The following is a 23,433-nucleotide window of genomic DNA, read 5'->3' on the forward strand; positions in this document are numbered from 1 at the left end:
GTAAAGGGACAGTGTAACTTACAAATCGCAGGTAAGGTTTGTGCCTGAAAAGGGAAGGAGGAAATTGGAATCTGAAATGCTTCACCTGTCGTTTTAATGCTTCATTTCTTAAAAATATCTGAACCAAACAAGGCAAAACATTAACATTTGTTGGGTCGTAGTGGTGAGAACACAAGTGATTGTTTATTCTTCCTATTTTTCAGTGTTTTAAAAATATTTTATATTAAAAATAGTCTAAAATCTCAAACAATCAAGATGAAGCCAACGGTTGCAAGTAAACATGTTTGTAGCACAGATCACATCACAGGGGTTTTGGAAAACTGATTCTTAAAATAAAGGCCCTTAAAAAGAATTGATTACAAAAAATTAACTTCTAAGAAGACAAAGACAAAAATAGATGCAATTTATGTTCTACTTTAAAATGTTTTATGAAGAGACGCTAATTCTCCATGTTTCTTTGATTAGTTAGATGGATCAATCTTGCCATTATGATGGTCTTATTCATTCATTCTTGGAGATCAGCAGCTTCCCCTAGGAATGCCCTTCTCCTTTATATTAAAGGTTAGGAAAGGAAAAAGCTAATAAAAAAGAAAAATTGAAGTCCAACGCCACAGTTACCTCAATAACCAAGCATGAGCACATATATTTTGCTTATACACACTTCATCTCAAAGTGTGGGTTTTATGCGGAAGTGGCCTTTAATACAATCATCTGCTTACCACTGACTGCTATGATTACTGTGATTCTTTTTGATGATTTTAACAGAGAGAAATGGGAGTAGAAACTGACGCTGAAAACTCTAGTTAACCCGACTCAGAACCGACAGCCCTTCCCTGAGATTTTCTGTGTCTTTAATTCGATAAAAATAGTTCAGACCAAGAATTATCAAAGAGGAGAAAGAACAAAGCTTCTAATAATCATTTATAAAAGAAAAATAGAAGAATAGCTGAATCAGGTTTATGAAGCTACATGGACACATTTCGGTAGAAATGTGTCCTTTGGAGTAAAATGTGCTGAGCTCGTACAATATATGAACAATTTGAAAGAGGAGCATTCAGGGTCACCTGACTAAATGTATTCTATCCTCAAACAAACCACTGACCTCTAATCAGCTATTTCTATCAACACACCACTAACAGAGGGAGTAGACAGGATCGCCCTAAAACCTCGTCATTTGAAAGGGCTTTGCACACATTTTATTTTTTTTTTTTTAACCCTCTCATCTCTCTGGGGGATGGGCAGAAGTTCATTTCAGAGATGTACACACTGAGGCGCAAAGGCTGGATACATTTCCCAGGTCTCACAGCCGGGTGGTGGTAGAGCCTGGGCTTCTGGGTTTTTCCTTTCCATCTCCCCGACTCTTCATTCTCCTTACTCTTTCCGTGTTTTCTTCGTCTTGACCTTCCAATTTTAGGGAGATTGGGAAATGTTTAAAGCAATTCCTTTTGGGAATCCTTCATGAAACACAGTATATTGACCCTATGGGGTTGTGTTTCATCACCAAAAGTACTGATTCAGGTAGGTAGTACTTTGACCAAAAATAGCTGAAGGTGGAAGATGTTGCCCACACATGGATTCATGCCACAAGGGTTCATTTCTGTGTGGATAAAAGATGCTGTCAATTCTGGTCTCTCCAAATACGCTTAGCAGATATGATTTTTTTTTTTCTCTTCAGAGTAAAGCAGGAAGAACAGTAGAGGGGGAGCTTATTACACACAGTTACACAGCATTTTCTGTCTTCTATGCTGAGGAATTAGTTAACTATTGTTTCTTAACATATTAAGCACAAAACTCAGTGGCTTAGTTACCAAAGGGGAAAGTGGGGGAGGGATAAATTAGGGGTTTGGGATTAACATATACACACTACTACATACAAAATAGATAACCAACAAGGACCTACTATATAGCACAGGGAACTCTATTCAATATTTTGTAATAACCTATAGGGGGAAAGAATCTGAAAAAGAATATATATAAAACTGAATCACTTTGCAGAAACTAAAACAAGATTGTAAATCAACTATACCTCAATTAAAAAAAAAATGTAGTGGCTTAAAACAACGAATATTTATTATCTCACAATTTCTGAGAGCTGCTCAACTGGGTGGATCTAACTCAGGGCGTCACATGAAGACATTGGATGACAAAGCAGTTATTTGGAGGTTCGATTGGGAACAAAGTATCTAATTCCAAGTAGGTTTACTTAAATGATTGGCAACTTGAGACCAGCTGTCCACTGTCCTCTCTACGTCGGTCACCTAACAGCACAGCAGCCAGCTTGCTTCAGGGCAAGCGATCTGAGAGAGAGTGAGAATGAGTAAGAAAACTCACCCAAGATGAAACTCTCATCCTTCACTGAGAGTTTCTTCTACTTTCTTTGCTGCCCCTCCTTCTCTGTTTGCCTTCAAATGTTGGACAGTCCCCAGCTACTCAGAGCTCTTCTTTCCGCGCACGCTCACCTCCCCAACACCCTCTAGTACCATGCTCCAAACCCCATCCCTAGTCTCAAAATTCTTATGTTTCTATCTTCAGCCCTGACCTCTCCTGGTAGTTCAGGTTTTATATATCCAGCTGCTCCTTCACATTTCCAGAATGATCACAAGAGTTTAAAACGTACCATGGCTAACAGAACTCTTGCTTTCAGAGTTCTCTCCCAGCTTCCCCGTTTTCAGTAAATCCACCCAGTTGTTTAAGCTTTTCCCTGTCTCATGTCTAATCCCTCAGCAAGTCCTGTCAGCACTTTCTTCAGGGTCTTTCCTGGATCTACCACTTTCTCCATCTCCACTGTTCCCACTCTAGTCTGAGATAGCTCTCTTCTCATCTGGACCACTGCAATTCCCTCCTAAGAGGTTTCCCTGCTTCTTCTCTGATCCTTGTAAGCATTCTCCGGAGTCCAGCCACGGTGGTATTTTGAAAATAAAATCAGTTCTTGTCACGCCTGCATTTAAAACTCTTATAATGGCTTTCTATTCCACTTAGAATGATAAACCCAAACTGTTTGCTCTGACTTAGAATTTTCTACATTTTCTTGTCTCTGCCTACTAGCCAGCCACACGGGTCTTCACCATACACAGTACATACACCATACACATACACAGGTATGTCAGCATACACTGTGGGCATCTGTATCTGTGTTTGTGTGTGTTTGTGTGTATATGTGTGTTTGTGTGCATGCTCTGTGGGTGTGTATAATGTATGTGTATCTCGATATGTTAGTGTGTGTCTGGGAATGTGTCTTAGTGTGTGTCTGAGTATATGTACATGTATGTCTGTGTGTGTGTGCGCCTTCACGTGGGTATGTGGTGTGTCTTGTGTATACAGGGCCATCTTGATTGATAGGCAGATTAGGCAGAATAGACGGCTCCCTTGAGAAAACTCAGGGATCACAGATATCTTCTCTCTCAGTATTAATATTTCTCTAGAGATACATTAAGCTTAAGTGGTTTCTTTTCAATTGCAAATATCCTGGGAGTTGCATCCATCATCTGTATCTTCTTGTGAGTTATGATTAATTAGACTGTGTTCCACCCAGCACTTGCTGACAACAGCCAGAGGTAAGACTGAGAGCAGGGGTCTCAGAAAAGGAGACCCAGGGACCCTTGGGTGGTGGGTGAGTGGTTTGCTGACTCAGGTGACATCTCCTGAATTTTCTCCCTGGATCACAGGGGTTCCTTCTCATCTGTAGAACTGGGCAACTCTGGGGAATGAAAGAGAGCACAGAGAAGGAATATAGAAGAAAAAAAAAGAACAATGAAAAAGTCAGTTGTTCCCCAATTTTTCTGAGTGCTATCCGTGCCTGGTATGGTTTTGTGCTTCAGAGACTTCTGGGTGCTCTTTAGAAAGTCATTCTTCCTTTTATTCAGAACAATGGAAGGGCAAGCTTGTTCCCACTAGACACAGCAATTCCTTGGGGTCCACAAGAAGAGGACAGCAGGGGAGCATTTTCCGTCACTATTCCGTGTCTGTCACACATGGGCACCCAGGGAAACTTTCAGAGAGGTGCCCGTTGGTGCCCCAGAGGAAGCCGTCCTGCTCCGATCCAGGGCCTTGTCCTTCCCTTTCCTCACTCTTTACATTTCTCCTCTCTTTCCTGCAACTTCAACCTTTATTTTTCTATCTACTAGATATTTCTTACCAAGACTGGAACATGTATTATATCCATTTAAGCTGAGAAAATTTAAAAAACACCTCCTTTTACCCCATATTCCTCTTAGAAATCAACTTCCAAAATAAGTCTTTATGACTGTAGATTGTATTTTTTGCTTTGTCTTTTAGAGGTGGATATTAAACGTAATGATACTGAATTGAGACCAGAGTTTTCATCCTAAGTGCTTCCTTGACAATTAGGCTTTTGACAGGTATGAAACCTGATTTGCTATTTTTCATCGATGGAGAGAGAAACTTTATGGTGGTGTGTCCAATGAAGTCTAATTCTTGTATGTAATTGTTTCCCAAAAATTTGACCTAAAGAATCTACAGTCTTTTCAAATACAATCCTTTCAAAATATATAATACTTGGTGATGTCTAACTTTATTAGGCAGAGGTCCCATGTAATCTGTTTCCTTGCCAAAGGTTTTTAAAAATGTAGATTGTCAATTTAGCCTCTTCTAAACATAAGAGAAGTACAGACTCCCCGTTTACATTGAAATTGAATAAAAAAATAAAGATTATACATTAAAAAAAAAATGTCTTCATCTCTGAGCTGTGCTTTGGAGCCAAGCAGCTCCAGAATGTTCTCTCCAGTTCCAGTCTCTAAAGCAGTCTACGTTTTGCTCTCACCACGTCACATCATGTACTTTTGTTCAGTTCAGTGATGCCCAGTGCGGTGCCAGATCGCCCAAACGCTTTCTCCTCTTACCTTCCTAGACATTCCAGCAGCATTCAGTGGGTTGAGCCTTCTCTTCTCCTTGAAATCCCTCTACACTCAGCCAGCTTCCTCCTGTCTCTCAGGCTGCACTTTCTCAGACTACTTTGTAGCTCCTCCTAGACCATTCCAGGGATCCCTCTCTTATTCTACACTTTGTTCCATCCCCTTGAATTTAAATACCTCCTCTGTGATGTTGATTCCCCAGTGAATAACTCTGCAGCGAATCCTCTTTTGTGCCGTGTCCTCTGCTATCTGAACTGCTTACTTAAAGACCAAAGGGAGAGATCTCTGGAGTTGTTCAGGCTTCAGAGTCGGAGTCAGCAAGCTGGGGTTCAATCCCAATCTCGCAACTTATTTGCTGTGTGACTCTGCGTAAGTCTGCGACAACTCTGTGCCTCTGCTTTTTTTGTCTATATATACTTTATAGGGCTTTTCTGATGATAAGTAAATAAATACATTTAAAGCACTTAAAAACTGTGCCTGGCATATAGTAAACATTTAATATTTACCAATTCTCCTTCTGACTGCTCCTTACATGATTCATAACATGTTCAAAGCAAAACTCCTGATTGTCTCAGCAAATGACACTTTCTTCCACTCAGCTACGTACATCAGAAATTGGCAGCTTTCTTAGAACTGTCTCATGCTGACACCAGTTATTTCCAAGTCTCCTTGACTTTTTTTCTAGAATTCTTTTTTTTTGATGTGGATCATTTTTAAAGTCTTTATTGAATTTGTTACAATATTGCTTCCGTTTTGGTTTTTTGGCCTGGAGGCATGTGGGATCTTAGCTCCCCAACCAGGGATCGAACCCTGCACTGGAAGGCGAAGTCTTAACCACTGGACGACCAGGGAAGTCCCAGGTCTCTTTGACATTAACTCCAGAATGTTCCTTAAGTCGTCCAGTTCTCTGAGACACCACTCTAAACAAGCCACACCTCGTGTCTCACTTGAGTTACTGAAATGGGTTCCTAATTGGTCTTCCTGCTTCTTTCCTGCCTTCTTCTCCGAATGATTCTTCAGCACACAGCAACTAGAGTGAGCTGTAAAAAGCACAAATTGGATCCTGTCATTCGTCTGCTCAGAATTCTTCATGATTTCCCATTGGATGGAGGACAAAATCCAAAATCCTTAAGTGGAAGGGCCTGTAAATTCAGACATGTCTTCTGCCATGTCCACTTGCCAGCCTGTGTTCACTCCCCCTGTCACTCACTGTGGCTCATCCACACAGCCCTTCTAACGGGTTTTCAAATGTTTCAAGAGCTTTACTCCCTTGTGCATTTCAAGTTTGCTTCTAGGGACTGCCTGGAATGTTTTTCTCCCCTTTTTTGGATAATTCCCACTTCTCTCTTTTGAGCCCCAGTAGATAGGTCCTCAAAGAGAACTTTTCTGGACCTTGAATCTTAACAATTTGCAATTATATATTATCTGTGTCTTTATTTGCTTAATGATACTGTGATGATGGGAATCGTATTTGTCTTGTCTGTTGTTTTATTTCAAGTGTCCAGCAGAGCAGTGCTTAATCAGTATCTGTTGAATTAATGAAGTGAATGAATGAACTGCGGCTGATGCAAGTACTTCTTCATTTCAGGGACGAAAACACAATGCAGAGATAAGCAAGACACAAGCTGTTCCTAGATCTGTTGCCTTTAAGTGATGAAATCCAGAATTGTGTGTTACATGCAGATTTGATATTATTTAATTTTACTGTTAACAAAAGGAGAGACTCTGCTGGAGGGGGGACGTGCACGGGCTTTGTAGCCGACCTGAGTTTAGTTCCATCTTAATCATTCACTGGTGCTGTGGCCCAGGCCTAGTTAGTTTCCTCGCTTGGAAAATGTTCTTCCTAACTCCAACTCCAAAGCTGCTGCAGAGAGTTGAAAGGAAGTGAATGGCTCACGTTGCCGGCTTCATGAATAAATATTAGCTGTCATTTTCACTGAAAGACCTTTATTTTGGCACTTAACTATGAAAGGGAAAGAAATAGGAACCAAGAATGATAAACTGTTGATTTCTTCAAAATACCCAGAAAAATTTCACTCCCGGATCATATAAAGGCCTGAAATAACAGGTAGTAGAAGGGAAATATTAAAACCCATGAATTTTACTGAAATCAAATAGATAGGTTCTTGGGGCTTCCCTGGTGGCGCAGTGGTTGGGAGTCCGCCTGCCGATGCAGGGGACGCGGGTTCGTGCCCCGGTCCGGGAAGATCCCACATGCCGCGGAGCTGCTGGGCCCGTGAGCCATGGCCACTGAGCCTGCGTGTCCAGAGCCTGTGCTCCGCAACGGGAGAGGCCACAACAGTGAGAGGCCCGCGTACTGCAAAAAAAAAAAAAAAAAAAAAATAGATAGGCTCTTTACATTCCCAAACCAAATGTATGTGTGCTTCCCAGGCCTGGAATGTTCTGTGCATGTCTGGCTCCTCCTTCTGCAGGTCTCACATGCCTTTTCCTACAGGCCATTTCTTCAACACCATGTTAAGTATCCCCCAACTCCTCCCCACACCACCATTGCATTGCTGATATGAGCACTTTATACTTTTTTCCTGGTATGTCACTATGAACTTAGGTTGCTTAACTGTCTATATATGTCTGCCTATGTTGGGTGCAAGTCAATGAGTAGACTATAAGGACTGAAAGGTAGCAGGACATGCCACCCCGGGATATGACTGTAAGAGTTTAGGACTTGCCACTCCAAGATACGCTGCTTTGGTATATTGATTATTCGGCACTATAGGCACTTGAAACACAGCAAAGGCAGGAACAGGTGTTCTCTGGACTGCCCTTATCTGCATAAAGATAGAGCCTCCAAAAGCAACTCAATTGTCATCACTTCTCCTCCCCGGGCATTTCTTCAACCAGGGGGGACTGAGTCTTGTCACAGAAGAGGAGACTAGAAGTCTGCCCCACATCCAGACACACTTTGTCATAAATGATCACCACTTCCATCTATTCTTCAAAGGGCCCATTTATCTTTCCTAAAAATCGTCTACTGTCCCCTAAGAGGCCTATGTCCCACTCCCTGCTTTCCCTATTAAGATGGTATTTAATCCTGAATTCTAGGCCACTTAGGGGGTTTACTCATTTTCTCTGAGTATCTCACATATATACATGAGGTATACTGTTAAGAAACATCTTTATTTTTCTTTGCTTACTTTTCTCTTGTTAGTCTATGTTTTGTTACAAGGCGTCTCAGCCAGGAACTCAGAAGGGTAGAGGGAAATGATTTTTCCTTCCCTACAATACCAACAAGAACAGGATCTTGTCATTGTTTTATCCCAGCACCTAACACGCTGCCTGGAACGTACAATGTGCTCACAAAGAAAATGAATGAATAGAATGGTTACCTCTATAGCCTGAGAGTCATTATACCCCTTTGCAGAACTGCTTTTGTCACAGCTGAAGTATAATGCAAGAATCATTCCTTAAAAAACCCACTTCTTTGTTAGAAAATCTCTTGTAATGTATATAATTTGAAGCTATGGCCATTAAACTATACATTAGGGGGGCTTCACACAACTTTCTTGAGTTGCATCTTCACTGCTTAATATTCAGGATGCATTAACATTCCCTTTGAGTGAGGGGACTTTTCTTCCTTCCTCTGGGTGTGTCCACAGTTCTCCACAGTGTCATATACAATGACTAACGTGGACTGGAGAATGTGGGCATGTGTGTACATCTGTGAACCTTATAAATTATAAAGCCCAGAGAAAGTGGCTTAGCCCCTTGAAAAGTAGGAAGAATAAGGCAGGAGCTCATAGATACTTTTTTTTTTTTTTTGCGGTATGCGGGCCTCTCACTGCCGTGGCCTCTCCCGTTGCGGAGCACAGGCTCTGGACGCGCAGGCTCAGCGGCCACGGCTCACGGGCCCAGCCGCTCCGCGGCATGTGGGATCTTCCCGGATCGGTGCACGAACCCGTGTCCCCTGCATCGGCAGGCGGACTCTCAACCACTGCGCCACCAGGGAAGCCCCTAATATTTTATATTACATGTTTCTATTATGGGAAATGCACTGGATACTTAAGTTAACTTATCTGACTTTCCCTTATATTGTGAAAAACTGTTTGTTGAGGCTGTGCTCTAAAGTGTATTTTGGTCGTTGAATATATTTTTCTCTGTTATGAGAAGAAATAACATAATTTTTCTCTGTTAGGAGAAAGGAAGTACAGCTAATTAAAAATGAACGATAGCCACTCTGAAGTTCATTTGTATTTAAATTTTGACTATGGTTAGGGATTATTACAGAAACATAGTTAATCAGAATCAGAGACACCATAAACTGAAGCATTTATAACCTCACTTCTTGACTTATGGCCTTAACATTATTCTCCTAAATTGAGTTTATTATAATCATTTTATCATTCATTCTAAATTTCGGTTGAGATGGTTGAGGGAAATGTCTTGAATTAATTTCAAATAATCCTACATAATTGATAGTCTATATCTAATAGTAAATAACTGCAGTGTAATTGAACTAAATTCTCAGAATCTTTGCCAATGACCTGAATTCTAGGTAAGATAGTGAAAGAAACTGACATGACGTTGAATTCTTCTGGTCTTTCAAACTCTATGTCTTCCAAACCATATACAGTTTCAGGTTCCTTCAGTCACCCATGGCCCCATTTCTTTCTTAGTCTCTCATTAGTGGGCTCGCGCACACTTGGATGAATAAATGCATTTTGTTTTAGATACTAGTGGAGCTGTCTGATACTATATTTATGTCTCCTTTTCAAAATATAGCTTGATTTTTATAGTTGAGTTTACCTGCTATATATTCCTACTTTGGAAAAAACAGAAATGAGAATTTTTATCCTTCTGTAAGACAATTTGGAGAAATTTTACTATTTCATGGAAGCAAATTTTAATAATTTATCATCATGTTCAGTAGGATTTGAAAATCATAGGCCATATGTAATATTAATATTTCTATACTTTTCTTTTTAATAATAATTGCACCTTAATTTTTCATGTAAAGAAAGTTTTGGACACAACATTGATACTCCCAATGAGTAATATATTTACCTTTTGAGAAATAGGAAAGGAAAGATTGAAGTGGAAGGTAAAAATAAATTATTAATAGGCCAGTATTATTTTGGAACATAAAACATGCAAATGATGAAACCCAAAGAAGTTTTATGACAAACAGTTATATCCCAAGTACCATTTTAAAAGGTACATTAAATTTTCTACAGTTCAATATAAATCAAATGTCCGTGTTTACACCTTTCCTAAAGCTTTCTATTTTATTAGGAGAAAATAAAAGCTATCCACTACCTACAGAAAAAGTTTGGAATTCTTTGTGAGGATGGAAAAATCCAAAAATATTTTTAATCGTATCATATTAACTTGGAATACTGATTTATGCCATCACTTCGCCTATCTGAATATTTCTGTGCCTTATTTTGTATGTGGTATTAAATGCCAATAGGCATTTCATTATCATCCTCCAGAATTTTTGTCTGCAGGAATTTGAGGAAGATACAAAAGAGAATGAAGGGTGGGAATTGTGGTTTTGATTTTAATGCTAAAATGTTCTGTTATTATAAGTCTCTAGGGTGTGGACTATGGGCCAATTAGATGCTGCACATGTAACTACAGCCCTGATCAACAACCTTGAGAATTTTGGCAAGCCTTGCTCAAGAAGGGGAGTGAGCAAGAGATGATGTATGCTCTAACACATAATTCTCTCTGTTCCTGAAAAATTAACTCAATATGTTTGCTATGCTGATACGGAGTTGTTAGAAAATCTTTGTCAACTAGGACAGCACTATATTTCCCAGCTAGGTTCCATTTTTATTTTAATTCACCAATAGTCAATCAGGAATATTGACTAATAGCACATTTTTCAAGATAAGAAAAAAACTTAGATCAAAGAAAATGGAAAGAAAAATTGATCGTCTTTGATAACGACATTGTAACCATTAGAGCAGGGATATAATTAGACTTCCTCCTACCTCCCATTTAAAAAAATTTCTCTTTTACTCTAGGAAAAGAAATAGCATCAATATTTCTACAAAATAGAACTCTGTGATTTAGTTTAAAATTTTATATTATTTGAATTAGGAAAACCCAGACGCATCCATTTTCAGTGTTAAAGTTTTCTCAACCAGAATGTGGCCAATACAGAGCTTAGATTAATACATGTAATTAATGGATTGATGCATAGAAAGTGATTAGCACAGTGACTGGCATATAGTTGGGACTAAATAAAAATTATCAGTCATTATTATTGTTATCTTTTCATGGTTGTTATAATCATTGTTACTTAGTGCTCATTTTGAATCTACAGAAGAAAGAACCTGTATATTGAAAAGAATGAATTAGAATTTTTCCTCTATGGTTTGTACATTCATTTCTTACGAGGTTGGCTGAGAATAAAAATAAAGCACGTTCAGTCCAGATTAAGCCCTATGTAATATTGTGTGTGACATTTTTACTTTTGAAATTTTTATATCCAGTGCCTCTGATAAGGAAATCTAACAGATTCATCAACCCAAGGTCAAGATCCGTGCTTTGGCTCTTTTAGCTCTCCCATTTCTCAGTATCAGTTCCTTACTCTGCTATTTTAGGGTTTCATTCTCGTTGTACAGGGAGCTTGGGAGATCTCTGAGCAATTTATCAATGTTTAAATATTAGAAACTGATAATAGGTTAAGATAAATACCTTTTGGTGTTGTAATGTGTAGCTCTAACAAAGGAATTAACTTGATCAAACCAAAAAAAATGTTGGATTGTCAATTAGAGTCAAAACCCAAGGATGCTGCTCTATCACCTTGTAGCCCTTTTTTTCTAGGGTTTTCTTTTTTTCTTTTCTTCTAGGGTTCCTCCAAATCTCTGTCTACATCTTTGGTCCCACCCTTTAATACCCTTCTTCAGCCAGCCCCATGTTTTGGAACTAACATAGACCACCTTGGCCCAACTTTTTGGTGAGTGCCACTAATTATAAACTTCCCTTTCTTTCTAGACTTACTGCTCTGTTGTGCCATTCTCGCACACGTCTCAGTGGGAATAGTCAGATGAACTAGTTTGAGGTGTGGTGTTAGGATTCACGGCAGCGCTGTGTGGTACTCTTCCTGTAAAACTGTTTTAATAGCTTTCTTCACATCTTTTGAAACTATGGTAGGAAGAGCAGAGTGGATACTTGGAAAAGGCTGTGTTTTTACAATGCTCAAATCATTAACGTGAAGTTCTACCTCCTTTTCTGTTTGCTTTGTCTTGCTTTCCATTCTTTAGAAATACTCATGCGCTCTTGTTCCGCTCCCCTTCCCCCCATATAAAGAGAACCATACCCTACAGAACGAGGATTTTAATGACATGATGGGAAGATTTTAGAAAGTACTTCAAAGAACACCATCTGATGTAAACTCTGTTGAAGAGATATCTTCAGGAGATTAAGTAAGAAAATGACTGTCAATATGACAGAAGGGAGGATACCTGTCATGTAGGATTCTGAAGAGCAAAGTGAAGCAGAGAGTACTCCAAGCTGTTTTCCCCTACATAAGTCCTTGAGGAGGATTTGGTCTGGATTCCTGAATGCTATTTCTCCAGCACCTATCACGATCTCTAGTCCATCCTATGCACTCAATAACTAGAGTTATAAATAGAATGAACATTAGTTACTTATTGGATTTCCATAGAAAAACCAGAAAGGAAAATGATTAGGGGAAGAGGGAGACTAATCTAGTAAAAGAATGATTAGTGCTTGGAGAGAAATAAGGGAAAAATAAGGTGGGCAGTAAAGAACACAGGATTAGAAGGTACATTACGGATCTAATATTATTTCCTCTAAAAGCTTTTTGCAATATATATATATATAATAATTGTCTTAAGCAAATGTGGTGTTCAAAAGTCACAATTCCTTATAAGTACAAAATCTTACTTTTTGGAGACTGTTTTACCACCCTAAACACAGCCAGCTCAGGTGGATAACTTAATAATTCAAAAAATTACAGTCGCCTACATGATTGTGTTGACAGTTCTGATGAAGTTTACACAGTGCCGACCAATAACCATTCTTGTACCTGTGAGTTAATCAAACACTTTAATAACACCCTAGGGAAGAGGAGTTGGCTTTCTTATAAAACTCAGAGGAGTCATCTATCAAGAACCCTTTTTATTCGCTTGAGCAATGTTGTCGGCAGTCATTGATATAACTCCCTGGAGGCTATTTTCAGGTCAACTCTATAACTAAGTTGAAGGAATAGGGAGGTGTGTTGAACCTTTTTAATGCAAGATTGGCATCTCAATAAATCAAGGACTGTAAAGAAAAATAATTAATAAGAAAAAAATGGAGACTATCCACTCAAGAGACTCACTAGTTATCACTAGTTAAAAGCACCCTCTGTACTAACTAAATGACTTATTCTTTCTCCTTCTTCTAATAATCTCTTAACATTTTCTTGCTTTTGGTCCCCTGTTGAAGAGAAACCATCAGTATGTGTATATTTTAAAAAAAAGAATAAAAAATCTGTGTGTTTGTGTATAAATATAGATAAATACACACACACACACACACACACACACACACAGCTAGACAAATAAATCACCTGTTTCCATAGATAGAAAAGAGTCTTTGACTAAGAATCTAATTGGGTTTTGACCAAAGTTATTACCCCAGAGCTTCTCTTTGCTTAACTCAAGCAGTGGTGATCAAGAAGTGTATAAGTTTCAGGTATCAGCCTTACTTCTCTCTGGTCGACACTGTGCAAGAGGCAAGCGGCGTTTAGGGAACAGGCTAATAACTGTGGGTCACACATTGTAGAAAGCATTCTACTTGAAAATATCGTATATAAAAAACAACTGATTTTAACCCGACTATCTTTTTTTAAAACCAGTAAAACCTTGCAATACACTTTACATTATCATAGTTAGTAGCTATGGAGGTGTAGTTGCCAAGATATTTCCAAAAATGACTATTTAAAGCAGTGGCACTCTTTTATCTTTAAATGATATTAACTTCTCTATTGAAGTCTCTGCCTAAATTCCCATTGTTGGCAGAAAATTATTATCTCCACCATTTAGAGTAGATTTGTGTCACGCACGATCGATGGGTTCTTTGAGTTTGTCCATGTTACAGGCTTCTCCAAAATATGTATGAAGAGTGTAGTACACCCTAGATTTTGGAAAGGAAGGAAGTCTACAAAAAACAGGGCAACAGTCAACCATGTCCTGTTCAAGCATGCACATGTTTTATTTAAGTATTTTCCAAAGGTCTATTTTTTCCAGCATAATGCAGATATTATGCTATCCTTTGAAATAAGATATACGAATTTCAAACAAAATTGTCAAAAACAATGACCTTGGTTACTCCATATGGCACACAGAAATAATTACATTTCACTTACAATACAGATGCACTTAACACAGTCATCAATAGTCATTCACCACCAACACAGTATATTTTTAAATCACCTAAAACACCAAAAAATTTTTTTCTTTTCTGAAAGTCTAAAGAAATTAATAGTTTTGGATAAATGATAAGTTGAAAAGGAGGCAGAATTGCAACAGAAATAATCTAACTGCATTTTTAAATGTAATATTAAGAACATGAAAATAGAACTTTTCCTTGGGAATCAAAAGACCTAAGTATTCCTGATTGAGTTTTCTTTAGCCTACTTTTTAAAAAGCTTTTCAACAAATACCATCAAAGAAGTTTCACTATATATTTGCTCTAGAAGCATAAAGTGACATGAGGCAGGTGTTAATATAATTATTAATATTCACGCTTCAGGAAGATTAGTAACCTTTAAAAAGACATACTAGGAATAAAGCCAGTTCTTCCCGTGAGATAGCAGAGTTTATCTGACTTTCACTCAGCAAGTGTTTATAAATCTACTGTGTGCAGAGCATTGTTCTGGAAGCTAGTCTAGAAAGGGGAAGCAAGAATTTCTGGCTTTACTTGAAAATGGTTGGATTATCTCCTCTTTATGATAAATTATGATAAGCATTTTAAAATCTCTATAGTAGAGGGATAATTATTAACTCTTTCCATGTATTGAAGCTAAACTTATTCCTTACAGTGGTGGTTTGGAATGAACAAAACTTTTCACTGGACATAAAACTTTTTTACACTGTCACATGCAGACATGTCTGCTGATATATTTTAAAGGTGAAAAGATATCAAGACTTTTCAGTTAAATGTACATAGAGCTCAATTTTGCATCATCAAACTCCTGTCCTCCTGATTTAGAGGAGAAAATTGCTCCTTGCAATATGCAGGAACCTTTCTGAGACAAATCTGTGCTGCCTTCCCCAGTGGCGTAGAAAGCATGCTTTCAACAAATATTGCTGCATAAAGCACTCCAGTTTATCTCTGCATTTCAATTCACGCTAGTTATTCTCAAAATGTATTCGAGATCTAAAGCAAAATAAATAATACATCAAGTGAGGTTCTGGGATCACTGATCCTGTGATGCTAATCTCAGCCAATTCTTTTCATGAAACATACAATGATATATCCAGTATCTGGGCTTTTCCATAACAGCAAAAAGGTTAGAGATAATTCATAGATGTCAACTCCTTTTTTTCCTGATTTTTGACAAGGGGATTGACGATGATGATAATCTACTTATAAGATAACTTGTTGGAGAATACAAAAGTAGGAAAGTCCTTTGAACTACAAAACATTAGTCCAGCTGATGATGATAAATCCAATAGAAAGGTGCTATAGAAATACAGGAACAAATAACGCACTGTCACAGGAATACAGTGGACCAAAGAATATTACAGAAAAACATTTACGGCACAAGGGTTTTGGATTAAAAAGTTATCTAAAACCTGGCGACACGAGAAGTTTTTCTATGGAATGTGGCTCGTACTGTATCTAAGAAGATCTGGAAATACAACAACAGAAAATCCTGATTCCTGATACAACAGGTGTACAATGAATTATTGCAGTTGTAACAGTATCTAGGTGCAAGGTAAAACAATAATTAATACTGAACTATCTGAACACTTTAGATTTACTAGTGAGCATCCCCATGAGAAATACTGCAGTTCTAAAAGGAGTTTATTTGCACAGCCCACCATGGAACATGAACGATCAGCTTGTTGTAAGTACACAGAAATTCCCTCTTTCTACAAGTATAGTTTATCATGCCGATTCTGAAGACAACGTAAGGAAACTGAGATCACGGCTCCAAAGAATTCTAGCATGCATTATGATGGTTTCCTTCAGTCAATACAAACGTGTTGTATGAGGTTTTTTTTTTTTTTAATGTGTAATAATAATCTTCATCATAGCCAATGTTCATGGTTTTAACAGGAAAAATTTTTATCAAAATGTTTTCCGTATTTTTTTGTTTTGCATTCAACTGGAACATTATGTTCAAAGATTTATTTTATTTATTTTATTAAAAAAGAGTTCTGGTCATAAGAAGCATCAATAGGCGGCATTTCATTGTGCTCATTCACAAAGTCAAAGGGCCACAGACTATTTCTCAGTTTGACAGGTTAGACTCCATCTAGAAATGCCTTTTGGTGGTTTTATTTCCATCTTCAAGTTTGGAAACTTTGTCTTTGTTTCACTACCAACGTCCTTGCTTTGTCGTTTTCATCTGCGAAACGTTTATTGTTTCTTCTTTCTTCCACGTTGGGATTCTTTCCACAGCCAGGGCTCAAATTCTCTTGGACCTGATTCCAATTGTCTTAGAGAGCAGACACTCTGACAATGTTGCCTCCTGAGTACTCAGGAGACTCTGGCCTGTCATCTCCTTCGGGGGTGGTTACTGGAGGTGTTGGGATGCTTATTATTGCTGTAGTCACATAAGGTTGTTCACAGTTTAGTTTAACACACTCTTCCATTTTGGCATTTAAACTGGATCGGCTGATGAGGAAAACACAGATTTAAGAAAGTGAGTTGTTTACTTAAAATCTTCTTTCCAATAACGGAGGAATACATGTTTTCATGTTTATAAGTAACATTTTAAATGGCTAAGAACAATCACCAAGATTAAAAAAAATGAAACACCAAATCTTAAGATAAATTAACGTGAACATTAGGGCATTAGCATCGAACAAATGTCTAAAAGCCAGCTGAATTTGGTTCAATCAGTGTTTCTCAAAGTGTTTTCTACAAAAATGCAGAGCAGGTGAGTTTTGGAAAGCCTAAGTTGAGCAAAGTAAAATAGTTTTCTTTAAGACAGGACCTCTGAGAGGTTTGAGATACCATCATGAAAGGGACATACCCTGTGGATAAACCTCAATTCTTTTGCCCATAGAATCTCTTTACTACCTTGTCTCTATGGGATATATGAGGCCCTTAAGGCTCTCAACTTAGTGACAGCCAAATATTAAGAACTCAAGTTAGTCATTACTAATACTTAAACATTTTCCCAAGTGGTATTCTTGCATGAGTTATATACTCTGTGTAGGGAGGGGGAAAGAGGGTAGGAGTAAGGAGGGTAGACATAGGAGCTTTAAACTACTTTTTTTTCCATAGAAAACTTAATTAAAATGTTTGTCCTAAGATTTTCTTTATAAATACTTCTTCATTCTCTACTTTGTTTTGGAATAAATGTAAAACAAGATACAGGTAGAATATCTTAGAGACAGAAATCTTTCATTGCTCCAACATTTAATATTGGAGCAATGAAATAATAATGGAATAATAATATTCCATTTAATCCCAGAGACATCTGATTTTTTTCCACAAAGACTGTTGGATGCCAACAAAGAAGTAGCACTGAATTAATAGATTGTTAATCTGAAAAGATGAGCTTTTTAATTTGAAGAACAAAGGAAAATTCGTTGGACAGAAATTGATCTTTATAATGATTTATCAGTTGAAATGTACTATTGATACTTATTATTACACATGTATGATTTTGGTCAAAACAAGTAGCACGTAAACAGAAGCAAAGGGAAAATACCAATAGAAAAATTTCACTTAAATTGTCCACAAACTCACCAGAGGTAAACAATTTCAGCATTTTGCTTATCTTTTTTTGATATTGGATTGAGTTTTGTGTTTGTTGAGGCCCCAAATACGTTTATGATCAAAATTGTATACTGATTCAAAAGATTCCTTTGGGCATAGTTTTATTTTTCACTGTGACATTAACTATGTTGAATATTTTTGGGTGCTGTTGAATACCTTTCAATCATATCAATGTCAACTTAATTTGTCTCTTTTGCTTGTGTTGACTATCATTTCAGGCCATGTGTGTTGACTTAGGGGACTCCTGAGTGTAGAGGTATCTGCTCAAGAAAAAGTTGTGAGGTTGAAGAGGTACGAATACATTTGTGTGTGCCTGACCTTCTTATCTTCTTTCTATTCTTTTAGTACTGACTCAGCTACACCTTTGACTCTTAGTGAATATTACAGTAGCTTAATTTTCCTACTTGTTTCAGACCAGTTTTGTTTCATTCTAGACCCGAGGAACTAGGATTTAATTGCCACAGAGGTGGCAACATGACAGTAGGTGGAGATGTGCTCCGAGAAGCAGCACAGGTGTGTTAACGCATACAGATTAATCTCAGGTACCTGTTAGATAGCGGGGTTCTCTCCACACATCTAATCTGAATCGTGCTGAGTTCTTGCACACTGCCTCGGTGGCTTCCTGATATGTTGGCGTTTGGAATGCGGAAAGTTTTTTTGTGTCGTCTTGAACAGCAAGTGCTGGTGATGCCTTGTTGTGAAGAGACAGAGGGACTGTGACTTGAAGGACGATTAACTGTTGCAACTTCCATGCAGCTTTCTTCAAAGACTTGTTCATCCACAAACTCGTGATTCTGTTCCATAGTGGTAAGAAATGTGAAGAGAGCACAGGAACACATTTTTAACTTAAAAAAATCTATTTATTGTTTTTCCTGAAGTATGGTTGACTTACAGTATTATCACATTTTACCTCTGAAAAAAAGATTTGAATAGTTTTCTTTTTAGAAATGAAATATGCCCACGTACATTTACATTATCTTATGGGTAAAAAAAATATCATTTTCATGATAATTAGAATATCAAAGCTTCTTGTTGGCCTTTGTGTGAAAGTAATATCTCTCTAGTTAGACCCTGAGATTGATATACACAGACTGATTTAGTATCCGTTTATAGACTAACTTTACCTTGAAATATCATTTATTAAGTTAAATATAAAATCTGGAAGTTATCAACTAAATATTAGAAACCCTCAAAAATGAATATAGATAATACCCGTGGGGAATGTGTAAATTCACATGTACTTTATTTTTAAACAAATTGACAGACTGAAGTTATGAGAAAGAGACTATTTTAATAGCATGTTCCAAGTTAGATTGTCTGTTATATATTAGCAAATATTTTCACATGGGATTGAAAATATTTTTTAATTAGAAAATGAGATAACTAAGACAATTCCCATTCCTTTAGATGCTCCTCTAAAATTCCCAGTATAGAGAAAAATATGACTTATGAAGTAAGTAAAATAAGACTTATTCAATAAGTAAAATAAATTTATCAGAATGCATCACTTTATATTTGACCCAGAAGGGGTTAGCACTGAACTTTTGAGGTCTCCATTCTTATCTTTGTGATACATCACTGGCTGGGCCCATGATCTCTGTCTATGTTCCTCTAACCCAGAAGCCAACAGTGATGGACATCATCTCACATACCACGCCTTAGTGAAACACAGTGTAAAATCTGCTTTTAAAATATTTAATAAAGAATTGCTTCCTAAATTGCCTATGCCATACTTTTACCTCAGAAACATAAGGGAAAACATTTTTGGTCTGAACTACTGAGAATATCTTCAATTACTTTTTTTTTTCTTTGTGTGGGTGGGAATAGCCTTATAATAGAAGGCTTTGTCCATGCCAAATTTCACTTAATCATCTCTCATCCTAAAATATTAGTAAAACAACTGAAGGAATTTACTGGCTAATAGGAAAAATATTGTTTTAGTTACTCATTTTGCCATTTCTTTGCTGAGACAAGCATTTTGAAGTAAATGAAGTTTAACATTCTGTTTAGAGTCCAGAGGATAATATGATCAGCTGAGACAGAATTTCATGTTAAATATTAAATTTTATAGAAAAAAATACAGCTCACAAAGGAGTCACAATCTGTTTTCTTCTATTACAATGCACATTTCACATACATAATACAAGTCATAAGGCGTGACATTCTAATTTATCTCATCAGTGATTGAAAGGGAAGAAGTCATTCTGTGGCTGGTTAAGGTATATTTTTGTAGGTAGCTCAATTTAAACTATATTAATTAGTATTGAATAATTTTTGATTAAAAAAGCCCTAAAAGGTAAAATAGTCAAAAAATGGAAATAGAAAGAAAAAGACAGGGATACATACATTTGATTATTGTTATCATTTAACTTTCAAAGAGTTATCCTAATAAAGTATAAATCTTTATTTAAGATACTAATATAATCTGTTTCAAGCCCTCAAATAATTTTCCATTTATTACGAGATAAATCAAAATTCTTTACGTGCCTCCAAAACACAAGGTTATCTGGCCACTGCCTTCCTCTCCTGCTCTACTTGTGCCATGGTACCCTCTTTCCTCTGACCACCCTCAAGTTCTTTTACTTCCTCTTAGGCCAAGTTCCAGTCTTCCTCAGGTGCTTACATCAACTTTTAGCCCCTTCATTTCTTTGCCTAACTAACTCATAATGGTCCTGTGGTTCTTAACTCAAGTTCCACCAGGAAGCTTTGCCTGATCTGGTACCCTCTGGCTCCACTCTCTTTGCCCCCAGTCCACTGGGGCCCCATTTTTGCTTCCCCTGCTAGTTGTCCTTCTCCAGTAACATCCATGTTTGGTCCCAAACCTGCAGGCTCAAGGGGGGCAGAGGCCATACCTGACTTCACGGTGTATCTTGGGTCTGGCTCACTGTCTGGCACATAATAGACAAGTAATACACGTTGGTTGAAAGACTATAGAAGTATATGAATAAGTGGATGGACAGTATGGCAGAATTGAGAATACAAATATGTGTCTCTGGTGAGTGAACAAGCAGACTTGATTCAAATACGGTGAAAGTTTTATTCTGCTCTGTGGTCACAGACTGTGATCCCTTTTGACAAGCTAGCTAGAAAACAGATGCCTTTGTTAAAGAGGCGGTCCAACTGGGAGCCTACAAGTGGAGAAATGCAGACTGAATCCTCAGCCCCAAGGGGTATGCCAGTAATTAACTGCGTCATTTTCTTATGAGAACAGATAGTTTTTATGATCAATCTCTGTTTATTATACCTGTGAATGAAAGAAGTGCTTATATTCACTTATTCTCTATTTTGTTATTACTATTGCTATCCCCTTTATCCAGATGTCAGGAACACTTAAACTTCATTATTTTTATTTCTGTTTAATCAGCATTTTAAGAATCAGGAGAAGATATTCTATAGGACTTGCAGTCAGCTATTGGAAGACAGCTTTCCATCTGCATTAAACTGATATTTTAGCCTAGGGTTAAGATTACCACTAAGGATAAAAACATGTTAATAAGTCTCCAAAATACTTTCTAAGTTGAAATGTCACTACAGTCTTTCAAAGTAAGTTCAATTACTGTGGATTTTTTTGGTTTTTAGTATATTTTGCAGTAATGCAGATGGGGAAATTGTGCTTGGATGCATTGAATATTCACAAAAACCAATGGGATTACTGTCTGAGTTGCAGGGGCAGCCAGTCCTGCCTTTTCCTTACCGTGGTTTTTTCCAGGCAGTGAAGCAGGTGGTGGTGCTGGGTTTCAAAGCTGGAGCCGGATTTACTAACAAAGGCTTGCTCATCCTCAGAGGACTGTTAACAGGGAGAAGACAGAAGGGTTTTCTATTTTATTTGCAAACAATGAGAACCTCAGCCACATATTTCCACAGAGAGATCTGGCCTATTTCCTGAGATTAAATGGCAGCATTTTATTTATTTTTTTAACTAAAATGGATCAAATGTAGAGTTGCTTTTGAGTTTGATAATCAACATTTACGTTTTCATCAAATTAGCGGTCTGGCCTTTTAGACTTGCCTCCATGAGTTGAAAATTTAATTTTCTTTTACTCATTCATCTCCCAGCTACCTTTGAAAGCCTGGGATAATAATATTTAATCTAGTACTTAGATAATCCTGAAACCACCTTCATGCTTACGTACACAAAAGCTATTATGTTAGTAAAGATGATTGGAATCCTAAAAATTAAAAGAGAGTTTTGAGGTAAAAGTAAAGTTTCTCAAATTATATTTCATACCATGTGAACTTTATAACACAGAATGGTGTTCCCTCTTCAGTAAGAAGTAAAACAAGACAGATGTCAACTCTCCCGCCGTCGCATCGCCACTCAAATGAACTTTAAGGAGCGTACATAATTTTGAAATTAAAAAAAAACCAACCTAGGTATTTGAGTCGTTGAGAATTTTTGACTTTTCCCAAGTTTCTGTGAGATAGTGCAGAAATATTGCCCGACCATGAATGGGAATCATGATTCACTGGCAATATTTCATAGCCCAGCTTCTAGCCTCCAGCCAGTAAGGTCCAGGGCGACAGGCATGGAACTGGCTATATATCCAAGGAGTCCTGGTTTGTTTTTGTGCAAATATGGTATTATAAACCATAATCTGTATACTAAACATACACAGTCATTGTATTCCGCCTGGGATGCCATTGTTAGAAAACAATTTTCGTGGATAGTTCTAGTAAAGACACATTTCTTTCCTCTTAAAAAAAAAAGAGAAAAGATGGTACAGGGTGAGGTTATTAAAAGATGACACCTTTGTTGTTTCATAGCCATTTTCGCAACTACCCACAATAAAATTATATGGTTTAGTAGAACTAAATCAATATTGCACCAATAATTTGAACATTAAAGGAAACGAAATGCTTGACTCGTACCTGCAGTTGGTTACTGAGTAAGCCATTCCGTTTGCTCTGCATGTAAGCGTTTGCACTTCCGCTTTTAGCTGCCCGGATCCTGGCCAGTCTGGCTTTCTGTAAGAGAAGAAGAAGCAATGTCCTATTAAGATCTATGACTGGATTTCTTAAAGCACTGAGTGCATTCTTACATAATCCTACTGTCGGCACACATATTTTTAAAAGCATGCCAGCTTCTCACATGTAACTACTGAAGAGTAAACTTTCACCACTGAAGTGCTTTATTTTAGTTAACGTTTATCAGTGAGATGGATGAACTACTTCGGAGTTGGGTTATACGTTTAAGAATTGTAATTAAGTCTTTACACTAAGATCACGTTATTTCAGTGTTGTTTCTGTCAATTGTATCAAGAGAAAAATAGCAGTACGGCTTCTATTTTCACTTATCCCAATCTGAGTAACTTAATGAAATGAAGACCCAGCAAACCAACAGCCAACTTCTTTTCATTTAAACTAATGTTCTTTTAAATTTAGTAACTAAGTTCCAGGAAGCTACTGCCTTTCTTTTTTTTCTTTCCTTCTCTCTTCCCTACCCCGCCCCTCCCCTCTCCTCTCTATTTCTTACCTGCCTCCCTCCCGCTCTCCTTCCTTCCTTCCTCTCTCCCTTCCTTCAGTCCTTCCTTTAAAGAAAACTATTCAGTTGTATCTGCATCCTCAAATATCAAATTCTGTTTTTGCAATTCTTTTGTTAAATTGACCAGTGTAGACGCTGTACAACATG

The 23,433-nt window shown here is 37.6% G+C and overlaps 1 protein-coding gene across 1 annotated transcript in view; it reads right to left on the reverse strand.

Moving 5' to 3' along the window:
* Nucleotides 1-14,033: 14,033 nt before the first annotated feature.
* The window catches only part of KCND2 (potassium voltage-gated channel subfamily D member 2), a 467,928-nt gene continuing 458,528 nt past the window's right edge, over nucleotides 14,034-23,433 (reverse strand). The window contains exons 3-6 of the mRNA XM_030857647.3: nucleotides 22,674-22,769; nucleotides 21,499-21,591; nucleotides 18,351-18,598; nucleotides 14,034-16,691 (exon numbers count right to left, since the gene is read on the reverse strand). Coding sequence (XP_030713507.1) covers nucleotides 16,514-16,691; nucleotides 18,351-18,598; nucleotides 21,499-21,591; nucleotides 22,674-22,769 — 615 coding nt within the window. The 3' untranslated portion in view covers nucleotides 14,034-16,513. The remainder of the gene's footprint in view (nucleotides 16,692-18,350; nucleotides 18,599-21,498; nucleotides 21,592-22,673; nucleotides 22,770-23,433) is intronic.

The sequence above is a fragment of the Globicephala melas genome, chromosome 9 (assembly GCF_963455315.2).
Source record: "Globicephala melas chromosome 9, mGloMel1.2, whole genome shotgun sequence".
In the NCBI taxonomy this organism is placed as follows: Eukaryota; Metazoa; Chordata; class Mammalia; order Artiodactyla; family Delphinidae; genus Globicephala; species Globicephala melas.